Source organism: Camelina sativa, chromosome 9 (genome assembly GCF_030686135.1).
Source record: "Camelina sativa cultivar CO46 ecotype springtype chromosome 9, ASM3068613v1".
Classification (NCBI taxonomy): domain Eukaryota; kingdom Viridiplantae; phylum Streptophyta; class Magnoliopsida; order Brassicales; family Brassicaceae; genus Camelina; species Camelina sativa.
The window spans coordinates 41033917-41059625 of record NC_141888.1 but is presented as its reverse complement, the minus strand read 5'-3'; the positions used below and the strand labels follow the sequence as shown (position 1 = coordinate 41059625).

The 25709-nt window shown below is 36.8% G+C and overlaps 6 protein-coding genes and 1 pseudogene across 13 annotated transcripts; 3 read left to right on the top strand and 4 right to left on the bottom strand.

Moving 5' to 3' along the window:
* Positions 1-171: 171 nt before the first annotated feature.
* LOC109126606 (uncharacterized) lies at positions 172-556 on the bottom strand. The gene has a single exon (XM_019230304.2). It carries the CDS (start codon positions 520-522, stop codon positions 292-294), a length of 231 nt encoding a protein of 76 aa, XP_019085849.1. The 5' UTR covers positions 523-556; the 3' UTR covers positions 172-291.
* Positions 557-1477: 921 nt separating this feature from the next.
* On the bottom strand, positions 1478-4123 carry LOC104714329 (DEAD-box ATP-dependent RNA helicase 35). Its single transcript, XM_087464554.1, has 2 exons — positions 3003-4123; positions 1478-2592 (listed from the first exon to the last, which is right to left on the bottom strand). Exons 1-2 carry the CDS (start codon positions 3902-3904, stop codon positions 1728-1730), a joined length of 1767 nt encoding a protein of 588 aa, XP_087320680.1. The 5' UTR covers positions 3905-4123; the 3' UTR covers positions 1478-1727.
* Positions 4124-4278: 155 nt separating this feature from the next.
* On the top strand, positions 4279-7080 carry LOC104714328 (F-box/FBD/LRR-repeat protein At1g80470). Of its 2 annotated transcripts, none has more exons than XM_010431645.3 (4): positions 4279-5190; positions 5298-6209; positions 6285-6425; positions 6526-7080. In XM_010431645.3, exons 2-4 carry the CDS (start codon positions 5307-5309, stop codon positions 6871-6873), a joined length of 1392 nt encoding a protein of 463 aa, XP_010429947.2. In that variant the 5' UTR covers positions 4279-5190; positions 5298-5306; the 3' UTR covers positions 6874-7080. The 2 variants fall into 2 exon arrangements, with proteins under 2 accessions (XP_010429947.2, XP_010429949.2); XM_010431647.3 differs by having other exon boundaries at positions 5001-5190; positions 6288-6425.
* A 98-nt stretch (positions 7081-7178) lies between these two features.
* LOC104714327 (uncharacterized) lies at positions 7179-9885 on the bottom strand. 2 transcript variants are annotated; one of them, XM_010431644.3, is made up of 9 exons: positions 9372-9885; positions 9170-9235; positions 8895-9075; positions 8567-8763; positions 8263-8313; positions 8045-8136; positions 7861-7958; positions 7648-7736; positions 7179-7539 (listed from the first exon to the last, which is right to left on the bottom strand). In XM_010431644.3, the coding sequence occupies exons 1-9, from the start codon at positions 9699-9701 to the stop codon at positions 7297-7299; spliced, it is 1347 nt and encodes a 448-aa protein (XP_010429946.1). In that variant the 5' UTR covers positions 9702-9885; the 3' UTR covers positions 7179-7296. The 2 variants fall into 2 exon arrangements, with proteins under 2 accessions (XP_010429946.1, XP_019085185.1); XM_019229640.2 differs by having other exon boundaries at positions 7648-7757; positions 9372-9818.
* A 215-nt stretch (positions 9886-10100) lies between these two features.
* Positions 10101-16765, bottom strand: LOC104774388 (topless-related protein 1-like). Of its 2 annotated transcripts, none has more exons than XM_087464553.1 (25): positions 16343-16765; positions 15802-15944; positions 15458-15637; positions 15236-15349; positions 14986-15144; positions 14709-14886; positions 14466-14589; positions 14208-14314; positions 13921-14092; positions 13710-13819; positions 13559-13628; positions 13406-13479; positions 13233-13328; positions 13054-13149; positions 12834-12961; positions 12496-12730; positions 12272-12412; positions 12112-12174; positions 11877-12023; positions 11697-11807; positions 11435-11614; positions 11120-11344; positions 10842-11030; positions 10597-10763; positions 10101-10518 (listed from the first exon to the last, which is right to left on the bottom strand). In XM_087464553.1, exons 2-25 carry the CDS (start codon positions 15879-15881, stop codon positions 10305-10307), a joined length of 3360 nt encoding a protein of 1119 aa, XP_087320679.1. In that variant the 5' UTR covers positions 15882-15944; positions 16343-16765; the 3' UTR covers positions 10101-10304. The 2 variants fall into 2 exon arrangements, with proteins under 2 accessions (XP_087320679.1, XP_087320678.1); XM_087464552.1 differs by having other exon boundaries at positions 14208-14317; positions 16343-16627.
* Positions 16766-20456: 3691 nt separating this feature from the next.
* LOC104714326 (uncharacterized) lies at positions 20457-22610 on the top strand. Of its 4 annotated transcripts, none has more exons than XM_087467593.1 (6): positions 20457-20727; positions 21087-21214; positions 21794-21879; positions 21953-22014; positions 22139-22224; positions 22321-22610. In XM_087467593.1, the coding sequence occupies exons 2-6, from the start codon at positions 21134-21136 to the stop codon at positions 22411-22413; spliced, it is 408 nt and encodes a 135-aa protein (XP_087323719.1). In that variant the 5' UTR covers positions 20457-20727; positions 21087-21133; the 3' UTR covers positions 22414-22610. The 4 variants fall into 4 exon arrangements, with proteins under 4 accessions (XP_087323719.1, XP_087323718.1, XP_087323721.1 ...); XM_087467592.1 differs by having other exon boundaries at positions 20471-20727; positions 21953-22017; positions 22142-22224; XM_087467595.1 differs by lacking the exon at positions 21794-21879 and having other exon boundaries at positions 20493-20727.
* A 273-nt stretch (positions 22611-22883) lies between these two features.
* Positions 22884-24919, top strand: LOC104714325 (amino acid transporter AVT6E pseudogene; annotated as a pseudogene). The gene has a single exon (XR_015567248.1). The product of XR_015567248.1 is annotated as an amino acid transporter AVT6E pseudogene (transcript).
* Positions 24920-25709: the final 790 nt, after the last annotated feature.

Here is a 25709-nt window from a genome sequence, read left to right as displayed (position 1 = left end):
TTTCGAATTTGCCTAATTTTCTAAACATCAAAATGTTTTTTTAATATTGTATAATTATAAGATTAGACTTTGCTCAAACTAATTTACGTAGTATTCAACCATTTTCATTCACATTGTTACTCATATAGTCATATATGCTATGTTTTTCTATATATTATGTAAATTACGAAAAACATAAAATATATCATCTTATTATTAAATGGTTGTATAGAAATACTAAAATGTTTGGACGAACCTACATCCATAAAATCACCATATAATTTATCTATAAATTAAAACAAGTAGTATATTTTATTGATGTTTTTGTTCTTCCGACGCTGTTACGCGGCTCCTGGCTCTCATTGCAACCGGTGGAGATTGGTAGCATTTTTTACGACAAGCCGCACATTCTGATACCGGTGATGTGCGTTTGCAATGATTTCGACAAATCCTACTGCATTCTATCTCTGATTTTGCTTCGCCTTCTAGCACAATTACCGCCAATATCATCATTATCAACACCATGCTAATTACTTTCCCCATATTTCTACTTAATTTTTTTTTTTTATGTTTTATTATGAATGGGTTCTTATGAAAATGTCTCTATTTATAACTTTGAGACCATGATGACTACATTGTTTTCCAATCAATATTGGTCAAAGTTTTTTTATCAGTTTTGACTGAATAAAAAGTTTTTCAGTTTTGGCTGAATAAAGTTTATCAGTTTTGAGTTTTGACTGAATAAAAGTTATAAAAATTGCACTTACAATGGAGGTGTTGAATTATAAATTCAACGGTTGAATTCATATAATGAAGGTGTTGAAAAATGAAAAAAAATCTATGTGGATTAAACCATGTTGAATTCTTTCAATATGTTGAATAAATAAAAATGGGTACCACTAGAACACATGTTGCTAACTATTTGTTGTTAAAATTCTTTATACTTTTAATTTCATCCTAACTATTTGACATCATTTATTTTAAAGTAATCAAATTTTTATTTTATTTTGCTTTACATCAAAATTTATTATTATTTATACTCTATAAATAGAGACTTGTTTCATTTTATTTGAATATATAAAAATAAAATAATAAAATAAATAAAATAAGATGTTAAATTTTACTCCCTCCGTTTCAAAATATAAGATGTTTTGAGTAAAACACGCAGATTAAGAAATAACCACTTTAAAAAAGTTTAACCAATCATAAACAAGTCTACATAATATAAAGTATTAAATTAATCTAAAAGTTACATAGAAACTTGAAAACATCATATATTATGAAACAAAAAAACTTCTCTAAACATTCTATATTATGAAACGGAGGGAGTATTAAATAATACTATTGTAGATGTTAAAAAGTTGAATGGATGTTGAATTATTAAGTGGAGGAAAGAGATGATGATGTGGAGTGTAAAAAGTAGGGTGTTAGAAAAAAAAAACCAATGTAAATAAGCCAAATTAGCCATAGAGCAATTTATATAATAAGTAGAATAATCTTTGAGATTCAAAATCGTGGGTTTATTTTTTACGTAAGTGATACGGAACAACTTCCAAGTTATAGATGGATAAGAGATATCAAAGGTATAGATAGTAGGGAACACCATCAGAGTTTCTAATCAGATGGCGAGAAGACAAGTTTAAAGCTGTAGAAATACAAGATGGAACATAAAACATCACAGTTCGGTAACAGCGAGGATTAGATAACTAGCAAAAGGGACCAAAAACAAAGATGATTGGAAAGAAGGATTATATTTCTCCTCTGTAGCCACCAGAGCCAAAATAGTCTTTTCTAGAATTAGATATGGCCACACTCTTCTGGTGCTCAAGTTTTGGACAGTCTCGAATACGATGTCCAAGACCACCACAATACGCACAACCCTTGACACCACTTGCATTAGCAATGGTCTCTGCTTCTTCCATTGGATCATTCAGCTCAGCAAGGACAGGCGGAATCCTCTGTTTGGCTTCTTGCAACAAGTGTTTCAAATCGAGCAGTGTGGTTTCGCTTTGATTCTTGTTTATAAATGTAGTTGCTATCCCAGTTTTACCACACCGACCTGTTCGTCCTATCCTATGCACATAGTTCTCAATCTCTGCTGGCATGTCATAGTTGATGACATGTTGTATATCAGGGAAATCCAGACCCTTTGAAGCAATATCAGTTGCGACCAAGACATCTTTCTTCCCAGCCTTAAACGAAGAGATTGCGTACTCTCTGTCTTCTTGATCTTTTCCTCCATGGATGGCCACTGCTTCCACTCCTTTCAGTAACAAGTACTCGTGAATATCATCAACATCAGCCTTGTTCTCACAGAATATTAAAACCGGTGGAGAGGTTTTCTGTAGACACTCGAGGAGGTAAACAATCTTTGCTTCTTGTTTGACGTATTCTACCTCCTGGATCACATCAAGATTCGCAGCTCCAGCTCTTCCTACATTAACAGTCACAGGTTTCACCAGCGCACTTCTGGCAAAGATTTGAATTTTTGTGGGCATTGTGGCAGAAAACAAAAGTGTTTGACGTTGAGACTTAAAGTGATCAAAGACTTCCCTGATGTCATCTTCGAAACCCAAATCAACCAACCTATCTGCTTCATCTAGTGTCAGGTACCTATAATAAGGAAAAAAAAGGAAGGTAAACATCATCCTCATCCAACATTATCTAGATTTTAAAGTTAGATGGCACAGCCTTAAGACTCCAAAGACAAGAAAGATGCATTCAGAAAGAAACATGAGTGCTGAAAATTTATTGAAAGCAAAACAAACACTAACGAATCACAAAATAAAGAACATATATGGCAAAGAAGCGCTAAGCTGCTAACAGATCCTAGAGCCAGAAACAGCAAAACACAATAACCACAAACAAACAGAAACCCCCAATAATCTAGCCAACAAGTGCATAACTCAGAAAACGAGAATATAAGATCAAACAACACCGCAGCACAGACAAAAGGAGCAAACATATATACACAATCAGGTTGGTTAATCATATTGAAAAGAACCAAAAAAAAAAAGTCATACCTGCAAGCATCTAAGCTCATCTTTTTCTTGGCGAGCATATCCTTTAACCTCCCAGGGGTAGCAACAACGATGTGGACACCTCCCTTGACAACCTCCAACTGGGATTTCATATCAATACCTCCAATACATAACAAAGACCTCAATGGCGGGTAACCAGCTTTGACTAAAGGAGCCACAAACTGCTCAACGACTTCATAAGTCTGCCTAGCAAGCTCTCTAGAAGGACAAACGATAAGACCAATGGGACCTTCTCCAGGAGCAATAGGCATCATCATCTCTTCTTGGAGAGCAATCATAATCATAGGAAGCACAAAAACCATAGTCTTTCCAGAACCAGTGAAGGCAATCCCAATCATATCTCTCCCAGCCAAGATCACAGGAAGACCCTGAACTTGAATAGGAGTAGGCTGCACAATCCCTTTCTCCTTGAGCGTATCGAGAACAGGTCTAGGAAACTTCATATCCTTGAAGTTCTTAATAGGCGGAGGTATATCATCACCATTAACAATAATATGCCATTGCTTCCTAATCAGATCTCTCTGTTTACTAGACATCCTACGAATATGCAAAGGAGGTTTCCAGCCAGTTAAGAGAGGCTCAGTGTAAGTGATACCTTTGGCGAGTTCACGAACTGACATGAGCGTCTTCTTATCGGATAGATGCTCCATCATCTCTTTCTCTTGTAAGATGATTTGCTCAGTAGCACTGACTTCGGGTACATCTTTCTTGAGCTGTGTTGCTTGAACGAGTAAGCTAGGTTTTGCTTCAGCGAGCTTATCCTTTTCAGCTTCTTCTTCCTCTAATTCAGAAGCTTTTCCTTTCCGCTGAAGAATCTTTTGCTCTTCGATTGCTCTACGCTTCGCTACTGGAACATACTCAATGTAACTATCGTCGTCTTCCATGGTTGGGTTTTCTCAGATATCGAATTCAGCACCCTTTCACACAGAGACCCCAAGGCTAATCGAAACCTCAAAATCAAACAATTTTTGCAAATCTCTCGAATCGCATAACGATTTCTTTCTAGGTTTTTTTTGGCTCCACGGAGCAGGAAGATAAATTTACTCGGGTCACCCACTCAATGCCCCGACCCGGAGTTTTCTTCTTACGGAGCTGACTGGGCTGGTTTTTATATTTATTGGGTTACATAATTTATTAAGCCCATTAAAGGTTTGTAGGCCCATTGTAAACCAGCTACAGTCGCCGCCAGATTTGATTAGCCAGCAAGTTGCGAAGACAAAATAAATATTATAGTAATACTTGGGAGTTGAGAGTTGACACGGAAGAGATAACATCAAAGTCTAAAATACTGTTACGCATTATTTACAAGGAAAACCAAAAGGTTAAGGAATGGTAGCAATCATTATTTTTCTCGGGTGGTCTTTTCAAATTATAGTTATACACTTATACCAATCTTATCACACTATTGATCGATCATTATTGATTTCTTCATTGTTATGTTTATTTATTATTGAAGTTTTTTAATTTATTTTAATGCTTAGATTTTGGTTTATTTATATAAAACCTAGTAAGTTTTTTTAAAATATTTGATCTATTGAAAAGTATCAATTTTGATTATCTTAGCTTGGATTATTAGACCTTTTTTTTCCATTTTTCAATTTTGTATGAAGATTCTAGATTTAGAATCAATGATTTATATAGGAACTTTTAGTAGCAAAGTAATAGATGAACACAAAATATTATAATACTTAGAAAACCCGTACTTGGGAGTTGAGACGGAGGAGATAACATCAAAATCTAAAACACTGTTACTTATTAATGAAACGAAATTTAGAAGGAAAACCAAAAGGTTAAAGAATGGTGGCAAACAGGCAATCATTATTTTCTCGTGTGGTCTTTTCAGATTATACCAATCTTATCACACTATCGAATAGTGTATATTTTTAATTATCAATTTTAATGGTAAGAAAATTAATTACCATTAAAAAAAGTCAATGAAGGTCAGTTATTTATTACTATTTACACTGACCGACCTTGACCATTTTCTTTTTAAGAGAAAGCCTCCGTGTTTTCTTCTTCTTCTTCTACTTGTACTTCTCTCGCCGGCAACGAAAAGACCTAGAGGGCAGAGGCTCAGTTAATAATTGCAGTACCCTTTTAAATAAAAATATTGCTGTTTACTTTTTCTTTCTCTGGGGTCCTTTATACTTTTGGCCAAACAAATTCGGTGGTGAGTATACTTTACTCCGTGATTTATCCCAAACGATTATTTTTCATGCTTATTAAAAAAAAAAAAAAAAAAATATATTTATGTGTTTTTTCTGTAAAAAAAATTAGGGTGTAGGCATGGCTACAACATCTGTAAACCAGAGGCGATCCGATAGGATAAGCGGTTTACCCGATGATCTGCTACGTCGTATCCTTTCTAATCTCTCCACCAAGGATTCTGTTCGCACTAGCGTTTTGTCTAACCGATGGAGATATCTATGGAAACACGTTCCTACGCTGGACCTGGACTCCAGTAACTTCCCTGATTATTGGGGTTTGAAGTACTTCTTTGATACTTTTATGGAGGAGTCTAACCAAAATGTCAAATTGGAGAGATTCAGGTGGGTTTATGACGCGGACGTCGAAGAGCATTGTGAGACTTCTTTCGTGTCTCTCATCGATGATGTCGTTAACCGTGGAGTTTCTCATATGACACTTGTCAGTAAGGTTGATGCCCCGGATTCGGTGAGGATGCCTCTCTCCCTTTACTCATGTGCGACGCTGGTGAGTTTAACCCTCTATGGTGTAGCCTTGGATGCTCCTCCTAAATCAGAATTGGTTTCTTTGCCTTGCCTCAAGACTATGCATCTCGAAGCCGTCAAGTTTGATGGAGCCTTGATATTTGAGACTCTCGTATCAAGATGCTCAGCTATCAATGAGTTAATCATAGTCACGCATCCTCATGATCATCTCGGAGTTGTTTGTGTGCGTTCTCCGTCACTAAGACTCTTCAAACTAGAGTCTATGCGTGAGGAAGGTGGAGATCCTGAGGTTAAAATTTATGCTCCCAAACTCGAGTACATGAGTATCATCAATTACCAATCTGAGAGTTTCATAGTTCAGAGTATTGGTCCTTATGCTAAGGTGAACATCGATCTTCACTTTGATGTAGAGGAGGATGATGATGATGATATGATCCTTGGTTTTCTCACAGCCATATCCACAGTCCGTGAAATGACAATCTCTGCTCGAACACTAGAGGTACGCATCAAGCTTAGTAACAATTCGGATTGTACAAATTTCTTAATTATGACATTTTTCTTTCTCCATACACAGAAGATCGCTGATTGTTACGGATTAGATCCGCTGCCTCAGTTCTTTAACTTGACTAGCTTGCATGCTTTGTTGCCTGAGTCTTCTTGGGAAATGTTTGCAACGTTTCTTGGTTACTGCCCGAATCTGAACTCACTTGACTTGGTACGCAGTGCATCATTTCCATTACTTTTGTAAATTACGTTTTGAGATTCATTTCCAACAATGAAGAACTAAATTTTCCTTGGTGTTGTTGTATCATCAGGAATTCGACGGTCTTCCAGAGACAGAGGAGATTAAAGACTCATTTGTTCCTCAGTGTTTCAAGTCATCTGTCAAGTTTGTTCTATTGAAGATACCTACCATAGTTACAAAGACATCAAGCAAGATGCAGCTAGCAAGATACTTTATAAGGGAGTGTCTAGTTTTGAGTAAACTGATGCTAAATGAAAGTTTCAGAAACGTCATCAATAAAGTCAAAAAGATTCCAAAACGGGTTACAGGGTGTGAAGTTGTCATGCTAAATCCAGCTTACGAGGTTAGTTCTCATGGATCCAGTGTATTGCCAATGATCTACGAAAACATGTTCATTCCAAAAATACTTGATGACTAATCAAGTGTAAGACCTTTTAGACTTTTTGTGGACATGGGTCTGACCAAGACGTTATGCAAGTAGATGAACTTGGTTTTTCTTTTGGTTTAGTCGAATTTCGATGATTTGATCTGACTTTGGTGGAACCTTTTGTAATTCTCATCGAGATCTCCGGTGTAATATGACTACTTGTTATTCAATATATGTTTTTCAATATATGTTTTACAACCGCATCTCTTCCATATATGTTTTACAACCGCATGTCTTTCCTATCTACTTAACCTTATATCCAGGAGCCATCGACATTGAAATAGACAATCACGAAATATTGAAATGAAATTTCTTAAGTCGCCTATGCCACAATAGTGATGCGTTACAACAACTTCAGTGACTATTTTCCTCGGTATACATACACATAGTGTATAAAGATAAAGATTCCAAGAATCAAATCAAGCAAGCTTTAAAACCCTTCTCTAACTCTTCCCTGTTCAAATTCTTTCCAATGAAGACAATCTTGTTCACTCTGGCCTCATCTCTTCCCCATAACCGGTCTGGTGATCCTTGAAATATGTCATGGACTCCTTGAAACACGAATCTCTCCTCCATGGAGTGGACCGAGAGGAGACCTTTCATTCTGTAGATGTCCTCACTACGTTCCATCAGCAACGTCCCGAGCCACATGTTTGCCTGATGGATTGTGACAAAATTTGAAGATTAACATACGGTTTCATCAAAACAGTTGTTTTATATGAGACTTTTGTGTGCCTCTCAAGATGCTAATTATCTATATATTACCTTATCAAGGTCTAAGCTTCCTTCGCAAACTATACTGACTGAAGAAACACCGGGATCATGGGTGTGATCATGAGAATGATGATGATGCTCTGCCGTATTAGAATCAGAGACTGATTAGGTTGTGATGAGAGAGACCAGAATCAAAAATCCATGTTTGTAAAGCTGGAGCATGCAATTCGTATAACTAATCAATGCTTTCCTAAATAACCTTACCATGTTCATCGTGATGATGGTGGTCGTGATCATGGTGATGATCATGGTCGTGATCATGGTGATCTCCTTTGTCATCTTCATTCACAGAGCTTTCGATCCTGATAAAGCAATAAACACCTTAATATTTGCGTTAAGCTACAAGACACCAAACTGAATATTATCATAGGTTGAACAAGAAGCAGACCTCTCTAGATCAAAACCTCCAATCCCAAGAACATAATCCAAGTCAACATTTCCGTACTTTGTACGCGTCATCTGAGCCATGCTATTTATTGTCTGTAACATAGCAAATACGTTAACATGGAACAAAATAACCAAGAACCGTCTGATAGAAAGCTGGGAACAAGTAACATATAATCATCTAGTGAAATACATGAAAAAAGAAGAAGATGCGTGATGTACCTTTATGCGTTGCACCACCGAAGCCAATTCTGCTTCACCAACAAGATCAGTCTGCAACAAAGTACAATCACTTTTCAGAAAGCGGATATGTCGAGGGAAAACAATATATTATGGACAAATGACAACTACCCTACACACTGGGGTAAAACATGGATCCATGACTTCCTGACTACATGTCAATACCATTTGTGCAAATGAAGTTATTTGTAAACTATAAAGTATCTTAGAGAGATTCAACCTCTCAAGATCACGAAAACTATCACATTCTATTTGAAACAGTTGAGTTACAAAGAAATTTGGCTACCTTATTAACTATGATACGATCTGCATACGCAATTTGTTCAACAGCCTCATTGACAACACCTTTGGGTTTGACCTCATCTAGATGCAAACGAGCATGCTTAGCATCAACTAGAGTAACAACGCCGTCCAGTTTGACATCATTGAAAATTTCTTCTTCAGCATAAAAGGTTTGGATAATTGGTGCAGGGTTTGCCAATCCTGAAAAAGAAACATACATCACATACTCATTACTCCTTTCCCCAGATTCTTTAAGCATAGAAAGTAAGTTTTTGAAAAAGGATAAGTAGCTCTAGAGCTAAGAGTGGTACTAAATAAAAAATGTACCCTACCTGTAGTCTCTATCACAATATGGTCGAACCTTCCTTTCTTCTTATTGACTAATTCTCCAATCATCCTCACAAGATCACCCCTAACAGTGCAACACAGGCAGCCATTGTTGAGCATCACAATATCCTCTGCTCCCACAGATTTAGCAGCAACAAGTGAACCATCAATGTCAACTTCACCATACTGAGAATTTCACATCAAACATGAGATATAGACAAGTCAACTTAAAAAAATCAAACAACATTATACTAATTTTAGGCGAGGATTATCAACTTACCTCATTCTCGATCACGGCAATGCGCTTCCCATGGTCTTTGGTCAGTATATGATTCAGCAATGTCGTCTGTTCATCATAAACACAATAACCAAACGCTATAAATTCCATGAACTCTCTCACTATAGATTGAACAGTTCTTACACTTCGCCGGATGAAAATACAGAAACCCTAAAATGATAATGAAATTGAAAATACTCTTGACCTTGCCAGAGCCCAGAAACCCGGTGATTATAGTAGCCGGAATCCGGTTATCTGGCGGAATCTTAGTGGTAACAACATCGGAATCTTCAGTCTGCGGCGGGGCGGAAGCTGAGGCCGAAACAGATGAGAATCTTCGACGGCGATTGGAATTAACCACCGGGGAATAGAACAACGACTGCGTCGCTCTGAAGGAAACGGCCATAGCTCTGCGCCTGGAGAAAACCGGGACGGCTGCAGAAGAAGAGAAGCCATAATTCAAGGCTGTCGAGCAACGAGGAGCCGTGAAAGCGAGGAAGGTCGTGGCAAACTCTAGTTTTGATAGCGTCGCCATTTTAGTATTGAAGCTAAGCTTCGAGGGTCGATGGTTGATTGGCGAGTATGATTGGCGAGTATGATGAACCTTCTGGATTTTGATAATTTTTGTAACTTGAGATTTTTTTTTTTTAACTTCTCAAATTACTATTTTTGAAGATATTATTATTAATTGGGGTTCATTAGATATGTCCGTGGGCCGTGGGCCGCACAGTCTTATTATTTTTCCTTATAAATTTATCCAAACCTAACTCCATTATCGAAGCTGCACGTGGCATTTAATCCTTATTCCCTAGTTCGTGCTTAGGTTCGGACTTCGGACCACGGTTACGTTGCAAGTTTGCAAAATCGTCCTTACCTTTGCGTTAATGTTATTCTTTTGCAACACAGAGATTTCTCAAAGCCAAGAAAAAAGAAGTAAAAAAATCAAAGCAAGCAACATTGAATTTTAACCAATTAGGGAACTGTAACACCTTGCTATAGATAATATGTTACATTAATTCACTCACCTAGTTAGATTGCTTTCTTCCAAACCAAAAAAAAAAAAAAAAATTGAAAAGATCTAAATAACCCAAAAAAAAAAGGAGACAGCAGTAAATAACTGAAGCAGATTGGTTACATATCATCTCTGAGGTTGGTCTGAGGCAGAAGCTCCAACCGAAGGTGTAGCCGTGACAACGCTGGCTGAGCCATTTTCAGGCGGTGGAGCCACTCCCCATTTGCCTTCAGACTCAAGCGGCTCGAATATATGGACTCCCCCGTCTGACAGACCCACAGCAAACATATTGGATTCTTGCGGATGAGCCGCTATCACCAGTGGATGGACATTCGAGTTGCTGCATACACATTATGGAGATTCAAGATTCAATATTGCTCTGTTAATATTCATTTTTATTCACCATTTTTTCACTCACCTGAGAGAAGCTGGCAAATATGCAGAGGGATTAACTCTGCAACGCAATCGAAGGTTTGCTGAGCTGAAGACACAGATTGTAGCGTCCATGAAACTTGTGTATATCAGTTGGCTATCACATGAGAACGTCGCATGTGTGATTGGAGCTGATGATTCACGCACTGGCCACTATAACAAATAAAAACAATAGTTAAGGGTTTGACTTTGAGATGCATGAGAAAGAGAGAAATTAGGAAATATTTAAACCTGTTTCATGCATTCAAGCTTAGTTGTTTCGTATATAGCGAGCTGCGTTTCATGGACAACGAGGAAGTGTACTTGATCTTGATGAAACTGAACACGCGTGTCTGAAAGAGCCGCCGTTGATCTTCCCTGTGGAATTTGCAGAACCTTGCTTTTCTGTTTCTCCCATCCATCCGTGTTCCATACACAAAGCTGAATAGATACAATAACCAAACATTCACAACAAGACTTAAAAAGAAAGATTGAAATTCTTGATTAAAAAGCATGAGATGAATCAGCACCTGCGCGTCTGCTCCAGACGAAACCAGAACATTTAGTACATTGGAGAAAGCGAGGCCGGTTATTCTCTTAGAATGTCCTTTAAGCTTGCTCTTAACCTCATCAACGCGAACATTGTAAATCTGTATTGTACTATCATCCATCCCGATCGCAATGATATTGTTATCTTGAGGGTGAAAGGCAAGAAACGTTGCAGCAGGAGGAGGCGGCATGAAAGTAGCCATTGTCTGCGCTTAGCCAACAACAAAATCAAATGTAACAGACGAAACATTGTTTGCATACACTAGACGGAGCACTATCTTTAGCTGGGAGTTTACCTTAAACGTCATCATATTAAACAAAGAGATCTTTCCTCCGGATGCTGACATCACGTAGGAATCATTCTTGGATAAAGCAAAACATGGTACAGCTTCTTCTGGATTAGTTTCAGCCACATCATTTGTCATTAAGATTCCGCTCGCTGGTTGCCACTGTTGAGGAGGTAAAGAAGCCGTTGCCTACACCAAATCAGATATAGAATTTCATCACGATTTCATTTCTTTTGACAATCTTAAAAGGAAAATATTAGACCACAAGTACCTTTCCAGTTGCATTACGGTCATTTCGCTGCCACTTCCATAACAGATGAATAGCATTTGATGCCAATGCCAAAATTGAACTTCCCGAATTTGTGAAAATCAATCTCGATATCTGCTAGAGTTTCGAGTCATTAGGGTCAAAGCCATTTAAGTATAGTTATGTCAGTCCCTGTGTTAGTACCTTGGTGACTCTCATATTCTCAGGGAGTCTCAATGAACGGCATTGAGAGGGTTCGCCGACTTCAGTAAGCTTCCATACCTTAGACTTATCATTTGCTTCTTCAGTTATCACTGGCTTCACATCCACCATATTCCGTGAATCTCCATTCTGCAGGGAACGTAAGTGACAACGACGATAATTGGACGCAAACAAAAAATAGAAAGAAACTTAAGGGGAAAAAGAATCCATTCCGTACCATTCCAGGGATGGAAACTACAGAGGCAGGTCTCTCTGCTACCGGAATACTGTTAATTGCAGGCTGCACATGTAAATGAGAAATAGAGTGTTGAAAACTTTTCAATATGGGAGTTAGTAATTTGCTTGTTGAAAGATCCAATGAGCAAAATATTTAGTACCTTGGAGGATTCAGAAGATAAGTTTTCAACTGTGTGCAATAGCCTTAGACCATCTGAGTTTGCCACAACCTTAATTATATTGTCATTTGCAGAAACGGCCAAGAGAGAGCCTTCCTTGTTAAACCGGATCCGTGGACTTGCCTACAAAATATAGAGGGTCATGATGGCTCAAATGAAAACATTTGGTTTCCAGGAAGGATCGAGGTATTTACTTATTTACATACCTGGAGACCTCCATCAGCATCAATGGCAGTCAAAAGCTGTGTAGTGTCCATATCCCAGAACTTAATGGAGAAGTCGTCACCTGCAGCGAGATAGCGGTTTTTAGTAGTATCAAACTGAACAACACCAAGAGAACGCTTGTGGAATCCTTGATAAGTTCTCTTAACAGCTCCTTCGCTTTCATTCCACTCAACTATGAACGATTCCCCATCTTTACTCGTCCCACAAGAAAATAGCCTATCATGTACATAAAACAAAAATTAGACCAAAGATTTATTATAACATCATGACGAGACAGAACAGAACCACGACATAGAGATAATGAGAATCATGCTAGAACCTAGTTCCGTCAGCACTGTAGGCCATCGTTGTACACCAGCGACCAGGAGCTTCGTAGTCAACCCGAGATCCCATATTATCATATAACCATGCTTTTATTTTCCCATCGAGCGCAGTTGAAAAGATAAACTTGAGCACAAAAAAAAATAAACAAGTCAGGACCAAAACCAAATTTAAACTTCGTACTTAGCAAATATGAAACGGTTGAAATATTGCTATACCTGAATGTTCTCCTTGTAGTGAGGACAGATAGAGTAAACAGGAGCTTCATGGCCCTCAAAAGTATGCCGTTTTACACCCGTTGCAGCATCCCAGACCTTAATCCAAAGAATTGGTTAGTCCTTTTCTGACTTCCAACCCAAAAAAAGGGGAGTTATGAAAAGGAAATAAAACACTGAACCTTGATGGTTTTGTCATCACCACAAGTAGTAACACATAGTTGCTTGTTTGGAGTGGAGAATGCAATGTCGTTGACACCACCAACATGAGCATCAATCTGGAACCAACAAATGCTTGTAACTACAGGAAAAGAAAAGACATGCTCCTAAAATGACGTTATAAACAATATAACACCTCAAGATGCTGCCTCATATCTTCACCACCGTGATAAGAGTATAGCTGTACAATATGTCTTGAATAAGCAACTCCTGCAGTTGAAACCCAGTTGAAAACGCACATATGAATACCCAGATCAGTTGACAGAGCATTTCAAATCTAAAGTCTTACCGAATAAGGCACCATCCGGGCTCCAAATCACACGGTTGACAGAAACGACAGGTTCTTTCACCAAAGCAGCCTAAAGACCAAAATTTTATGTTACTCAAGTTTCAAATAAATACTAGATAATAAGATTCTGATTGTTTTTTCATAAGAGCACCTGCAAGGGCATCGAACATTTACTCAAGTCCCAAACTTTAAAAGTCTTCTGTACTAGACGTTCTCGAGAACCAACTTCCCAGAGCCCAATATCTCCAACATTCGTACCAACTGGAACAATGCAAATTGACGCGAGAAACTTCTGATGTTACAAAATTTCTGATGACGTTTGTTACATGAAATATATATATATCGAGAGCAAGAAAAAAGACCTAGTAGCAGAGTCTGTTTAATAGGATGGAAATCCATGCTCATGGGAGATGAGCCCTGACTCAAAGTTCGTGCCACTGTCTTGGGCAAGTCATCAGGTGCTTTGAAGGTTTGATTGTGGCCATGAGCCTGCCCTGGGAATGTCATTGGTAACATGTTCACACCTAGACTTACCTACATACGGTGGAGCAAAGAAGAAATACATTTTTAAGTTAAAATATCCATTACCAATCGCATAAAATTAGTATTTATAAGAAAACATATTATCTTTGCTTCAGATTTCTGTCACCTCGTCAGACATTCCCATAGGTCTTGTTCGTTTTGAGACATGGTCTGAATCGCCTGATGGATAGTCTACACCAGAATTAGTTGGAGGAGTTCTCGGGTGCTTCAAGGCTGCTAAGACCCAAAAAGGAGAACATGTTACATAGATCACAGGTGAAACTCAAAGGTTCTGAAAAAAAAAAGAAATGCAAGGATAGAATTTGAAAGGCAACAACATTACAAAGCTTCTACAACAAAACACCAAATTTGATAAGCAAATTACCTTGGATGGATGGAGAGCCGAGAGCAATGGCTCCTCCAGACACAGCTGGATGAGGGACAGAGGAAGGACTAGACATCCAACCAGCAAGAGGTGTTGGAACCGGAGAAGGCGTTGGTTGAAATGGCTGAAGACATAAACGCAAGTCAAGCACGGCATGTAGAGGTAACTATAGAGCTGGGACCAAAACGAGAAGAAGATTGCAACTAATAGAAATACAAAAAAAACAGCTGGAAAATGACCTACCCCGTGTGCGCCTAAAGGAGGAAATCCCCCAGCTTTAGGTAATGATCCAAGCAGCGGATTGTTGACAGGGGATGGGGCTCGTGCATCATTTGGTAGGCGGCAGGAATGATCCACAAAGAGAGTCTTTATATCAGGATTTGGCCTTGGGTTTTTACAAAGCTGGTGTTGCCAATTTAAGCTGCAAGTTATGCAATCATATAGAAACAACGAGTCAAAAAAAAAAGCAGGTGAGGAATGAAAACTTGAAGTGAAACAAGAAAGGGGAGAAATCAAATACCTCTGATTAATGAGAGTCCTGAGCCGTGAATTTCTAAGGGTAGGAAACTGCAATTTATCACGGAATAACGGATTCGCTTCAATCAACTTCTTGAGTTCAACCAACATGATAGCTCTGGCGGACTTTGTGTCCCCATACTTGGATAACTGCTCGTTCTCCCTGAAGTTCAAACAAGTTCATTCTCTGTAGCAATATATCATCATTAAACCTCAAAAGCTTTATTAAAAAAAAACCCCTGAAAATGGCGTACCGGAAGTTTTCTAAGGTCAAGAGCTGAGTGATTTCCTTGAAAAGCTCCTCATTAAAAGTGGAAAACACTTTCAAATCCTTGACCAAAATTTCAACAGCCTTGGGACGATCATGCCTACCAAAAAATTAAAAAGCACCGCACCCAGTGTTAGTTAGTTCACAAAAATGAAAACACAAAAAATCTTCTTTCTTTTGTTAGAGACATGATGAAATGAACATTTACTTATCCAAGGCCTCAAGATACTTCTGCTTCCTAATCTCGAAGAAAATCTTCATGGAGTATCTGTTATCATCAACTTTAGTAAAACCTGAGAGATACTTCTCGACCTCATCCCAGTTACCATTGTGCACCTCATCCTCAAAATACTTCATGTTGAAGAAAAACCCAGACTCTTGTTCAAGCCTAGTTTTTCACAAAAAAAAAAAAAAATCTCAAATTAAATGGGCCATTATTATTACCAACAACAAACCAAAATAAAATCCAAAATGGAAATTTAAAGAAAACGACAAGAGAGAGAGAGAAAGAGAAACCCAGAAAAAGCAAAAATAGATCGGAAGGGAACTTACTTATGAACAGTCTCCTTGAACTTCTCCTCATCTAGAAACTGTAAGATCAAGAATACGAGCTCTCTGCTAAGCGACGACATATCCGCACTGTTTTTTTTTTTTTTTTTAACTTACAAACTCAGATGCACAAAAACCAACCAGATCTGCAAAAAAAAAAAACAACAATAATGGCGACGATAACTCTTAAATGAACATCGTAATCATCTCTCAAAAAAAAACAAAACTGGGTTTCAAAATTAAAATAAAAATGTTGGGAGTTAACTTCAGAAATCCAAAAAGAGCCTCTTAATCAACTACTACTAGATCTTTAAAACTATCTCCGGCGGGTTTAATTATAAAATTGGGGGAAAAAAAGTTAGGTCTTCCTTCCAAAGTATTATTATGGATGGGGTTGTCCATCTAATTAAAAAAAAAAAATGGCCATCTTTTTCACTACATGAAATCAAAAGCGGACAAAGCAAAAAGCAACCAAAAAAAAATTGAAAGAGCTCGATTCCATTAACAACAGAGGTTACACCCAGAAGCGTGAAGCTTTACTCACCATGAAGAAGAAGAAGAGATCGATTTCAGAAAACAAAGGCCAGAGAGAGCTGCTTTGAGTTTTCTCTCTCCTGAAAAAATGTAAAGAGGAGGCCACAAGAGGATTTGGTTTCTTTCTTGGACTCTCTCTTTTTTTCTCTCTCTCTCTCTTTAAACAGGAATTAAAAAAAAAAAAAAACACAAGTTTTCTCTCTCTTGAGAATTATATTTATACGAGAGAGCATTAAAATCTTGCAGAAATGGAGACTTTAATTTTTTTCTTTTTTTTTTAAAGTAATTTTAATATGCGAAGGTGATGGATAACGGAGTGTAATAACAACACTCACTTATTACACTGATAAGGAATCTGGAATACTGATAAGCAGTACTACTTATATATAAGTACAGTAAACAACGACTTAAGCCGGCTACAGTTCTCGACGCTATCTCTCGGCTCGGAATCTTTAGCCTGCTAGCTGTATTCCAAGGTGACATGATCTTCTGTGTCGCGATAAGGGTACACCTTCTGTGAAAACCGTCGATTCTTGTACGATGAACCTTACGAATAATAATCCAACGGCTGCGATGCGTCCCCACCACAGATCCTTCAGAACACGACAAAGCTTTTCCTTCTAAAAGTTCCGTTTGCCCTTGAGAAATGACAAATATTACCTACTATGCCATTTTAAGCGGTCATGGGATTATTATTTCTTTGAGATGCAAAAATATCACGTGATGGAGATATAATGCAACTTTAGATTACACTACACTACGAAACGAAGTGGTTATTTATCACTTAATTCTCGCGATATCTAATTAGTATATGAGTCGGCCTTCTCTCGTGATATTGGAGAACAACATACATGTCAATAATTCTGTGTGACTCGTTTAAATGTTTTTGATTATCTTTATTAATCCAATTTTTATGTGAATTATATATTTCTCTTTTGGTAAAATGGTACTATATATTGGGTTTTTTTTTACACAGAGAATATCAACTTTATTTACTCAATAAATAAAAATTTAAAAATTAATTTATTCACAGCTAGCGTGTCGTTGTTGGTGTGTCATTGATGTTATACATACATGATTTCATATTAAATGAACCAATTAAGATGTTTATCTGGGATCTTCATGTTTTATAATGTCTCTAGTGTAGTAATCTACTAATCTTTTCACTAGAAACATCGAGTTTGACGTCATTACCTTTAAAGTTCTTTTGGCACCAAACGTAGATAAATATATTAGTATATTTGTTTCCATTGCTCACGAATGATAATGGTTTCTTTTGCTAAAGTTATGGGTGCACAAGAAAAGTTTATACTTTTCAAAAGCATATTTTTATTCTTTTAGTTTACACGGTAACACGAGTATCTACTTTTCTACTAATGCTAATACGGAGATTTTATATTTTAATTAGTTGGAAGTATAAGTTCCATTTAGCTTGCCTTTTTTATTCAAATACAACTAATTAACATTAAAACTGTTTCAGTATATATAGTTGAATAGTTGAATATTGTTTTCTTAATATTCAAACTTACAAATAGGTTTGTGAGTTTAACTGAACCCTTTATACTCTTCCATCGATATGTGTTTAATTTAAGTCATATATATTTGCCCGAAATAGATTACATGGTCGTAGGTTAGAAAACAATATCTTAAAACTGAAATAGTTATTTGACCCCAAAAAAAAAACTGAAATAGTTTTATCAAGTTTATAAGAAATGATGAAGTTTCGAAGAAGAAAAAAAACAATATACATAAAAAAGCTTATTTAGAAATAATGATTTCGTTTGATATGTCAACGTCTATATTATCAATCAAAAGTTAGTAAGGAACATTAACAATGAAAAGGAAAGAGTTATAAATTAAGATGTCAATATCAGACAACTACTCGTCAATCCAGTATGATACGTTTCTTTATGAGTCATCAGGTACATGTGCATGATGTAATTATTACTCATTAAACTGATTATAAATTTTCTAACTTGCTTGCTTTAGAAAAGGGTTATGTACTATTTAACTTTAAACAGTTTGATAATCGTTTAGAGTTTTCAACGGTTGTAAATTCAAAAGATAAATTTAGTTAAATTTTTTATCCGAAATCAAATTTTAAAATAATAAGTAACTTAAACTATAAAAATTATCAATCAATGCAATTTTAAACTTAAAATGTTTGTTACTTAGCAATCGATACAATGTCTGACTATTTTAGAATGAACAGATATTTTCGATAGATCTTCTATTTATTCGGGTTAGGATAAAATTTGTAGAAGTCACCATCACATCCGGGATCGAGTTCTGGCTCCTACGAATGTAGGAATTGGCTAATAAGCCGGCCAGTTGTGACCCAATGGTTGACAAAAAAACAAAAAATCTGTAGATCAGAACTCAAATCTTAATAGACTAATGGGCTCAAAGTAGATGAGTACATGTTTGTAAAATATAAAAAGAATCTGACTAACAATAGAACATACTAAAACAAATAGAAATTTTTTTTAATTAAAAAATAATAATGGGCAAACAAATGTGCATTAAAAAGATGGAGAAGTGAATGGTGGTCAGTGTTCAGTGCATCTTTCAATATATATACAGTAATTATTTTTAAAGTCTCCGGCCAAAAAGCAGTGCACGTTGGTCCCATCTGGCGGGTCGTCTGTTGAAAAGTCTATTTAACGGGAGATTCTTACAAGAGAACTTAGAATTAATCATTCACGATGCTATAAAATCAATTCAAATAAAAAACAACGTCAAATAATTGAGGTCACTTAAAAAAAAAAGACTAGATTTTTGTAGTAATTTAAAATTCATGTTTAGTTTAAATATAGAGCACACAAAACAATTTACATAGTGAGCTATATTATCTCAGTTGGTCAAAGAAATTGGTTTGAAAGAACATTATTAACGAATGTGAAGGAAAATAGTGTGAAATAATAGGAGTAGTGACTAGTGAGTATGTATGTTCATAAACCTAGAAAACTCTACCAAGTATAAAAGCGAAACTAGAACAATTATTTATTGGCTAATTCAAACATTGTTGTACTTTGTTTTGTTTTATCATCGAGGGGTTTTTGTTCTTTTGAATTTTGGAAAATCAAAAGTTGATTAATAAACGAAAAAGTAAAAAAAAAAAACGTACATGAGAAGGGAAGGGACATACTTATATAATAGGGGGTGGTCGCTTATTGGTTGCTTTCCACTTATGAGATGTGTATGTTTTGCTTCTCTTTTAAAAAGCTTCATTGCTTTGCTATTTTTATACTCCTTAACAGTACATACATTTTCTTCAATTTCTCTAATGAGCTTCTTTCTAATTAATACTATATCATATCGCGTCGCGGTTAATTAAGTGGCGATATATTGAGATTGCTTTCTGGGAGAAGTTGTCGGTTCTGATTGTGTCCCTCTTTCCTTGCCCCTCCATTTATTATATATATAAATTGTGTTGCTTTTTTTCTGAATTTCCGAAGCCAATAATTATTATTAGGATTTGCAACTGTGTGTATTTTAAATGCCCTATATAATTTATAACGAATATAAAAATATAAATAAAGATAGATGGACTAGTTTCCAATATTGTTTTTGGGAAATTGAATTCGTTTGGTTTTTTCTCTTATCGCTTATGACGACGACGACAACAAACACACCATGCAATATTGTTTCTTTAATTCGTTTTTTTTTTCCTTTAATAATAAAATGTTTCCAACGCCGCTTCGGTTGATAAATTGCCAATTATCAAAGTTCCCCAAACGTTTCTTAAAATATAGTACTTTCTTACTTACTTACTACGTAAAAGGTTTGACCTTTGAATTGTTCGAACAGGAAACATATTTTAGAAAAACATCAATCCGTTTGTAAAAAAATTGGAATTTTCTTTTAATAGAGAACTAAAAGTATAATAATCTCATTTTAGGATGAATGAGTAACAGTATACGGTAATTTTTTTTTTTTTTTTTTTTGTAAAAAGGATTTCTGTAATTCACTTTAGGAAACCACAAAATTCATCTGTATTATTTTGAACTATATGATTAAAGAAAAATTAAATAAAAAATGCAGTCTAATTTTAACACATCAAACCATTCGAATACGGATAGAATGGGCTTTAAAGCCCACTCAATAAGTAACAGAGACGGCCCACAACAAACTCGTTGTTGATCTTCCTTTCTTCCTTTCTTCCTTCCTTCCTTCCTCTCTAACAAGTAAGAAACAACGACACTCTGAATTGTCCAGCTTTGTACTCGGCGGCGATCTTCTGATTTCTGAAGAATTGGTGATTCATCTCATCGCGTTAGAGATCAGTGGAAATTTTTTTCTCCATCTTCTACATTTCGCGTTAGATCTCGTTTGGTTGTATTCCCATCAAGCTTTCTGCATCGCTCCCAGTCCCTTCGTTTCTCTTTTCCCAAGGTTTGTGTCTATTGAAGTAGAGTTACCTATGTTTGTTTTCGATCTCTGTTCAATTCGAACCTTTACCTCTATTTTTTCGGGAATTTAATCCATATCTAGCTATACGACTTTGTTTGATTGTTTGTAAATTTTGACTTGATCGTTGTGACGAGAAGAAGCCCTAATTTCACACTTGTGATTCGTGAGTTGTTGGTTTAAGTGGAAACAACGTTTCTCTTCTTCAATCTCTTATCGAATAACTCTAGTTTCTGGATCAGGAGTGGTTATGCCTTAGGATATGGAATTTTGCAATGTCGTGGATATATATATAATAAGCTTAGGCCTATAAGAGCCTAAATGGTTTTGATTTTGTATATCAGGAGACACGAGAACCAGTTTCTTCCAGTTGGAGACGCGGGGGGATTGAATGGCTAACACTGCCTGTTTTATAATTGTGGGTCGGAATGATATTCCCATCTATGAAGCTGAAGTTGGATCTGCTGCCAAAGTACATTTTCTTACTCCCACTTTCTCTCTTCTTCGTTTTTCTGTAATAGTTTTTGCTCCATTCTTCTCAAGTATTTGCATCCATGTTCCCAATCTTTAACATGATGATAGACACACAAATACTTTCCTGCTCCTTCTTTTGAGACTGTAACAGAAGAGGTGCAATGATCATTTAGAATGGAAAAATATAGGAGAAGTGAATTTGATTGCCACTGTGTTTATTTATCTGGTGATATGAATAAGGTTGCTATTTCCCTTGTTTAAATTATTTTTGGTGAAGGGATGTTTCAACTTGTTGTACTTTTATATAACCAATCGGGCAGGCCTTGTTCTAACTTGATAATTCTTAAAAAACGTAGATCTTTAAAATTGTATGTTGCTGATTACATGACTAATTGGTTTCTGGTCTATCATATGTTGATTACCCTATCTTAACGATGGAAGTTTTTCTGTTTCTATCTTCTCATTTAGCTGGTAGATATATGTTTCAACTATGATAGCAATTGGTTTGTGGTCTAGTTGATAAGTTGCACATCAGTCTCTTACATCATTCTCTTACATCATTCTCTCTATTTGTTAGAGAGAAGATGCTGCTCAGTTGCACCAATTTATATTACATGCAGCATTAGATGTTGTCCAAGACCTAGCATGGACTACAAGTGCCATGTAAGTAAGGTCCCTTCTGAAATTTTTGATTTTTGTTTTGAAGGATTCATTTCATTATCATATGTCCCTTCAGGTTCTTGAAGTCAGTTGACAGGTTTAACGATCTGGTTGTGTCAGTCTATGTTACCGCAGGCCATATCCTTTTTTCTTGTTCTGATTCATTCATCTTAATAGTGTGTCAGATTGGTATATTGACTTCTGTGCTTAACAGATTCAGCTCCAGTTTTAAATTTATGTCTCTTCCTTAACTAATCAACACATACTCGGCTCATGCTCCTTCATGATTCACGCAACGAAGACGGAATCAAGAGCTTCTTCCAGGAGGTGCATGAGCTTTATATAAAGGTAAAATTTTAATTGATTGTTGATGAATCCGCAGTTGTTAGTTCTATCCTGATTCATCGGTTTAGTCACCATAATTATAATCGTATGTTAATGCAGATTCTTCTGAACCCATTGTATCTGCCCGGTTCTCGGATAACATCGACACATTTTGACACCAAAGTACGTGCACTTGCAAGAAAGTATCTGTAGAGAAGACGGAGATTTGGTGGAAGAGGTCCAGTGCCCAATTTTCTTACATATCCATATGTTGTTTCTCTGTTTCTTGTTGAGTGCCTGGATTTCTGTTATTTCTAACTTGCAAGCAACATTATGATAATGGGATTCCTTATTTAGGAGTAATGGATCCATTCAATCCAACCCATAATTACATCTTTGGTTTAGAACTATCAAGTCTCTCTTTACACAGTCTATTGGGGAAAACGAGCTACACATACATGTCTCTTTCTTAACCGAGTAAACAAGACTTTTCTAATGTTTCTTTGTTTGGGAAATTATCAGACGGGTTTTAAATAATTTGACCCTAGAAAAGAAAAATGCGATTGAACGCCTAACCTAAGTTTTGATGTGAAACTTTAATTGCAAATTAGCAATTAAAGAAGTTAAGAAAAAGGATTACGTATAGTACAGTATTAAATTTAATAAAGAGGGGCACGTGTGAAGTCAGAGGACCAATAGTAAGATAGAAACATCTTACCTCCCAAAACAAATCTGAAATCTCTCTCTCTCTGTGTACATCGCCGACGAGGCAGGAACGACGACCAATTGAGACGTTGACCCTTAATCCGATTTTCAGCAGATTTGATTTTTTTTTGAACAATCTCTCTTTCTTTCTTTCTCTCTTTGGTCCAGGATAATAAAAGTCTCTTCTTTCTTCTGTCTTCTTGGATCTCTCGTGTTTGTATATTTTATATAAATCAAATCAAAAGGGGAAGTTTTACATCAGATCTGGCGAATGGATAGCAGTTACTCAGTGATCTCCAAAACTTCTTACGTTGAGTTACAGAAACCACCGACTAATAATAATGGAATCCCTGGGAAACCCAGAAACAAGTTACTCGCTTCTGATGAAGAAAGCTTCGTTAACGATTTCGACGATTCCCTCCGCAACGGTGTCGGCGATGAAGAAGGTGATGATGATCTCGATTTCGATATCTCTGCTTACCCACTCGTTCAAGGCAAGTCATCATCATCATCCAATCAAGGATCTGGTGTCTACGGTGCCGTTTTTAACCTCACCACCTCTATTATCGGCGCCGGGATCATGGCATTGCCCGCCACCATGAAAGTTCTCGGCTTGGTTCTAGGGTTTGTTTTGATTATCCTCATGGCTATTTTGTCTGAGATTAGTGTTGAGCTTCTCGTTAGATTTGCTGTTCTTTACAAGTCCAGATCTTACGGCGAGGTTGTTCAATCCGCGTTGGGCAAAACCGCTAGGGTTTTGTCAGAGATTTGTATCATTGTCAACAACGGTGGCGTTCTCGTTGTTTATCTGATTATTATGGGGGATGTCATGTCTGGCTCTCTTCATCACATTGGGGTTTTGGATCAATGGTTAGGGAATGGTTTCTGGGATCACCGTAAAGTTTTGATTTTGATTGTTATGGTCATCTTCTTGGCTCCTCTTTGTGCTTTGAACAAGATTGATTCCTTGAGTGTTACATCAGCTGCTTCTGTTGCTCTTGCTGTTGTCTTTGTCGTTGTCTGTTTTGCTGTCGCCACCATTAAGCTCATCGAAGGCACTATCAACCCTCCTAGGTTGACTCCTGATTTTGGTTCCAAAAAGGCAATCTTGGATCTTCTTGTTGTCATTCCCATTATGTGCAATGCTTACGTTTGTCACTTCAATGTCCAGCCGATCTATAACGAGCTCGAAGGTCGATCACCTCATAAGATGAACCGAGTTGGGAGAATCACAACAGCTATTTGTGTTGTTGTCTATGCTTCAACTGCTATATCGGGGTATCTCCTCTTCGGCCAGGACACCGAATCAGACATCTTGACCAACTTTGATCAGGATCTCGGTATCCGTTTCAGCTCTGCGGTGAACTACATTGTCAGAATCGGCTACATTCTACATCTAGTACTCGTCTTCCCCGTGATCCATTTCTCCTTGAGAGAAACCGTCAATACCTTACTGTTTGAAGGATCGCCTCCTCTATCCGAAAGCAAAAAGAGATCATTTGGGCTAACTGTGGTCTTGCTGGCTCTTATTTACATTGGCTCAACGATGATCCCAAATATATGGACAGCTTTCAAATTCACAGGCGCAACATCAGCAGTTTCGCTTGGTTTTACATTCCCTGCTCTTATCGCGTTACGGTTAGGGAAACAGAGCAATACATTAAGCCTCGTTGAAAGATCTGTGTCGTGGTTGATGCTAATCTTGGCCATTGTGGTTAGCGTTGTTGGAACCCTTGGCAATATATACAGCCTCGAGAGCAAATCAGATTGATACTATTAGCAAGTTTTTTTTTCAGGATCTTGTAGATTTATTATACAAATCAAAGATTCTCAGTCCAATACCGAACCGGAAATCTTCAGTTTTGCGACAGCTACATGCAGCACCTTTAGGATCTCTCACTCAATGAAGTTTGGTTCAGACTAATGCCTAAAGATTTCCGGTTTGTGAATTCTATGTATACGAACCAGATTCTTATGATATATTATTATATATATACGCATTTTTTTTCTGTTTTTTTTCATTAGCAATCTCCTTTTATCTGGCTAGTTTCTTTTCTTCTTAATATAGTACTATATCCTTGGATCGTTTGGGAATGGTGTTAATCGATTAGATACCTGATATTACCGATGAACTTTGAGGTAGGGTGGTTGTTACTTGTTAGAATGATTTGAAGCATCGAGATTGATGATCTACTATTGAAATGAAAGCAAAGTAAACGAAACTTAACTTGGACTTAAAGGTCATCATTAAAGATCTAAGACCCAACTTAAATGCACCTTTGATTCGGGACCAGAAAAGGTACTACTTAACAACATTGATCACCCGTGTAGTATCTCATAAAATTATGATTATTCAGTACTACTAGTATTTTGCTTCGGTTGTTTGAGCAATAAATCTTCTAATTTACCTTTTTTAAGTCTCAGATTATTCTGTAACATGTAAATATTTCCTCCTACTTAATGTTTAAATCCATGGGGGGCACTAAATCATTAATCAGTAGACTTAAAACTTAAAAGCATAATGTGGCCAAACCGAAGATAGATGTGGAAGCTAGTGGCTGGTAAGTGCATATGAAGCATTTACTTTTAAAAAAATTCCACATGCGCATGACCCGTGATCACACCGATCGTGTCTTCTGTTGATCATGTATACTATATTTATAACGAATAATTCTGATTGTGATTGACGAATATATCCATGATTGCATCCACTACTACTACTACTACTAGCTAGTGTCCCATGTCTTTCTAATCACAGCATTTTCGATAATAATGGCTTGCATAGTCTCTTAAAAGCTCAAAAA

Excerpts from the sequence above, each read along its gene's own strand:
- LOC109126606 (XM_019230304.2), bottom strand. The coding sequence starts at position 522 with ATGGGGAAAGTAATTAGCATGGTGTTGATAATGATGATATTGGCGGTA.
- LOC104714329 (XM_087464554.1), bottom strand. The coding sequence starts at position 3,904 with ATGGAAGACGACGATAGTTACATTGAGTATGTTCCAGTAGCGAAGCGT. Across the intron at positions 2,593-3,002 it reads ATGAGCTTAGATGCTTGCAG|GTACCTGACACTAGATGAAG; the intron begins GTATGACTTTTT and ends TCCTTATTATAG.
- LOC104714328 (XM_010431645.3), top strand. The coding sequence starts at position 5,307 with ATGGCTACAACATCTGTAAACCAGAGGCGATCCGATAGGATAAGCGGT. Across the intron at positions 6,210-6,284 it reads TCTCTGCTCGAACACTAGAG|AAGATCGCTGATTGTTACGG; the intron begins GTACGCATCAAG and ends CTCCATACACAG. Across the intron at positions 6,426-6,525 it reads ATCTGAACTCACTTGACTTG|GAATTCGACGGTCTTCCAGA; the intron begins GTACGCAGTGCA and ends TTGTATCATCAG.
- LOC104714327 (XM_019229640.2), bottom strand. The coding sequence starts at position 9,701 with ATGGCGACGCTATCAAAACTAGAGTTTGCCACGACCTTCCTCGCTTTC. Across the intron at positions 9,076-9,169 it reads TTGCCGTGATCGAGAATGAG|TATGGTGAAGTTGACATTGA; the intron begins GTAAGTTGATAA and ends TGAAATTCTCAG. Across the intron at positions 8,764-8,894 it reads TATTGTGATAGAGACTACAG|GATTGGCAAACCCTGCACCA; the intron begins GTAGGGTACATT and ends TTTCTTTTTCAG.
- LOC104774388 (XM_087464552.1), bottom strand. The coding sequence starts at position 15,881 with ATGTCGTCGCTTAGCAGAGAGCTCGTATTCTTGATCTTACAGTTTCTA. Across the intron at positions 12,731-12,833 it reads TACAGTGCTGACGGAACTAG|GCTATTTTCTTGTGGGACGA; the intron begins GTTCTAGCATGA and ends TGTACATGATAG. Across the intron at positions 12,413-12,495 it reads ATGCTGATGGAGGTCTCCAG|GCAAGTCCACGGATCCGGTT; the intron begins GTATGTAAATAA and ends TATATTTTGTAG.
- LOC104714326 (XM_087467593.1), top strand. The coding sequence starts at position 21,134 with ATGGCTAACACTGCCTGTTTTATAATTGTGGGTCGGAATGATATTCCC. Across the intron at positions 21,215-21,793 it reads AAGTTGGATCTGCTGCCAAA|AGAGAAGATGCTGCTCAGTT; the intron begins GTACATTTTCTT and ends TCTATTTGTTAG. Across the intron at positions 22,015-22,138 it reads AGTCTATGTTACCGCAGGCC|ATACTCGGCTCATGCTCCTT; the intron begins ATATCCTTTTTT and ends ACTAATCAACAC.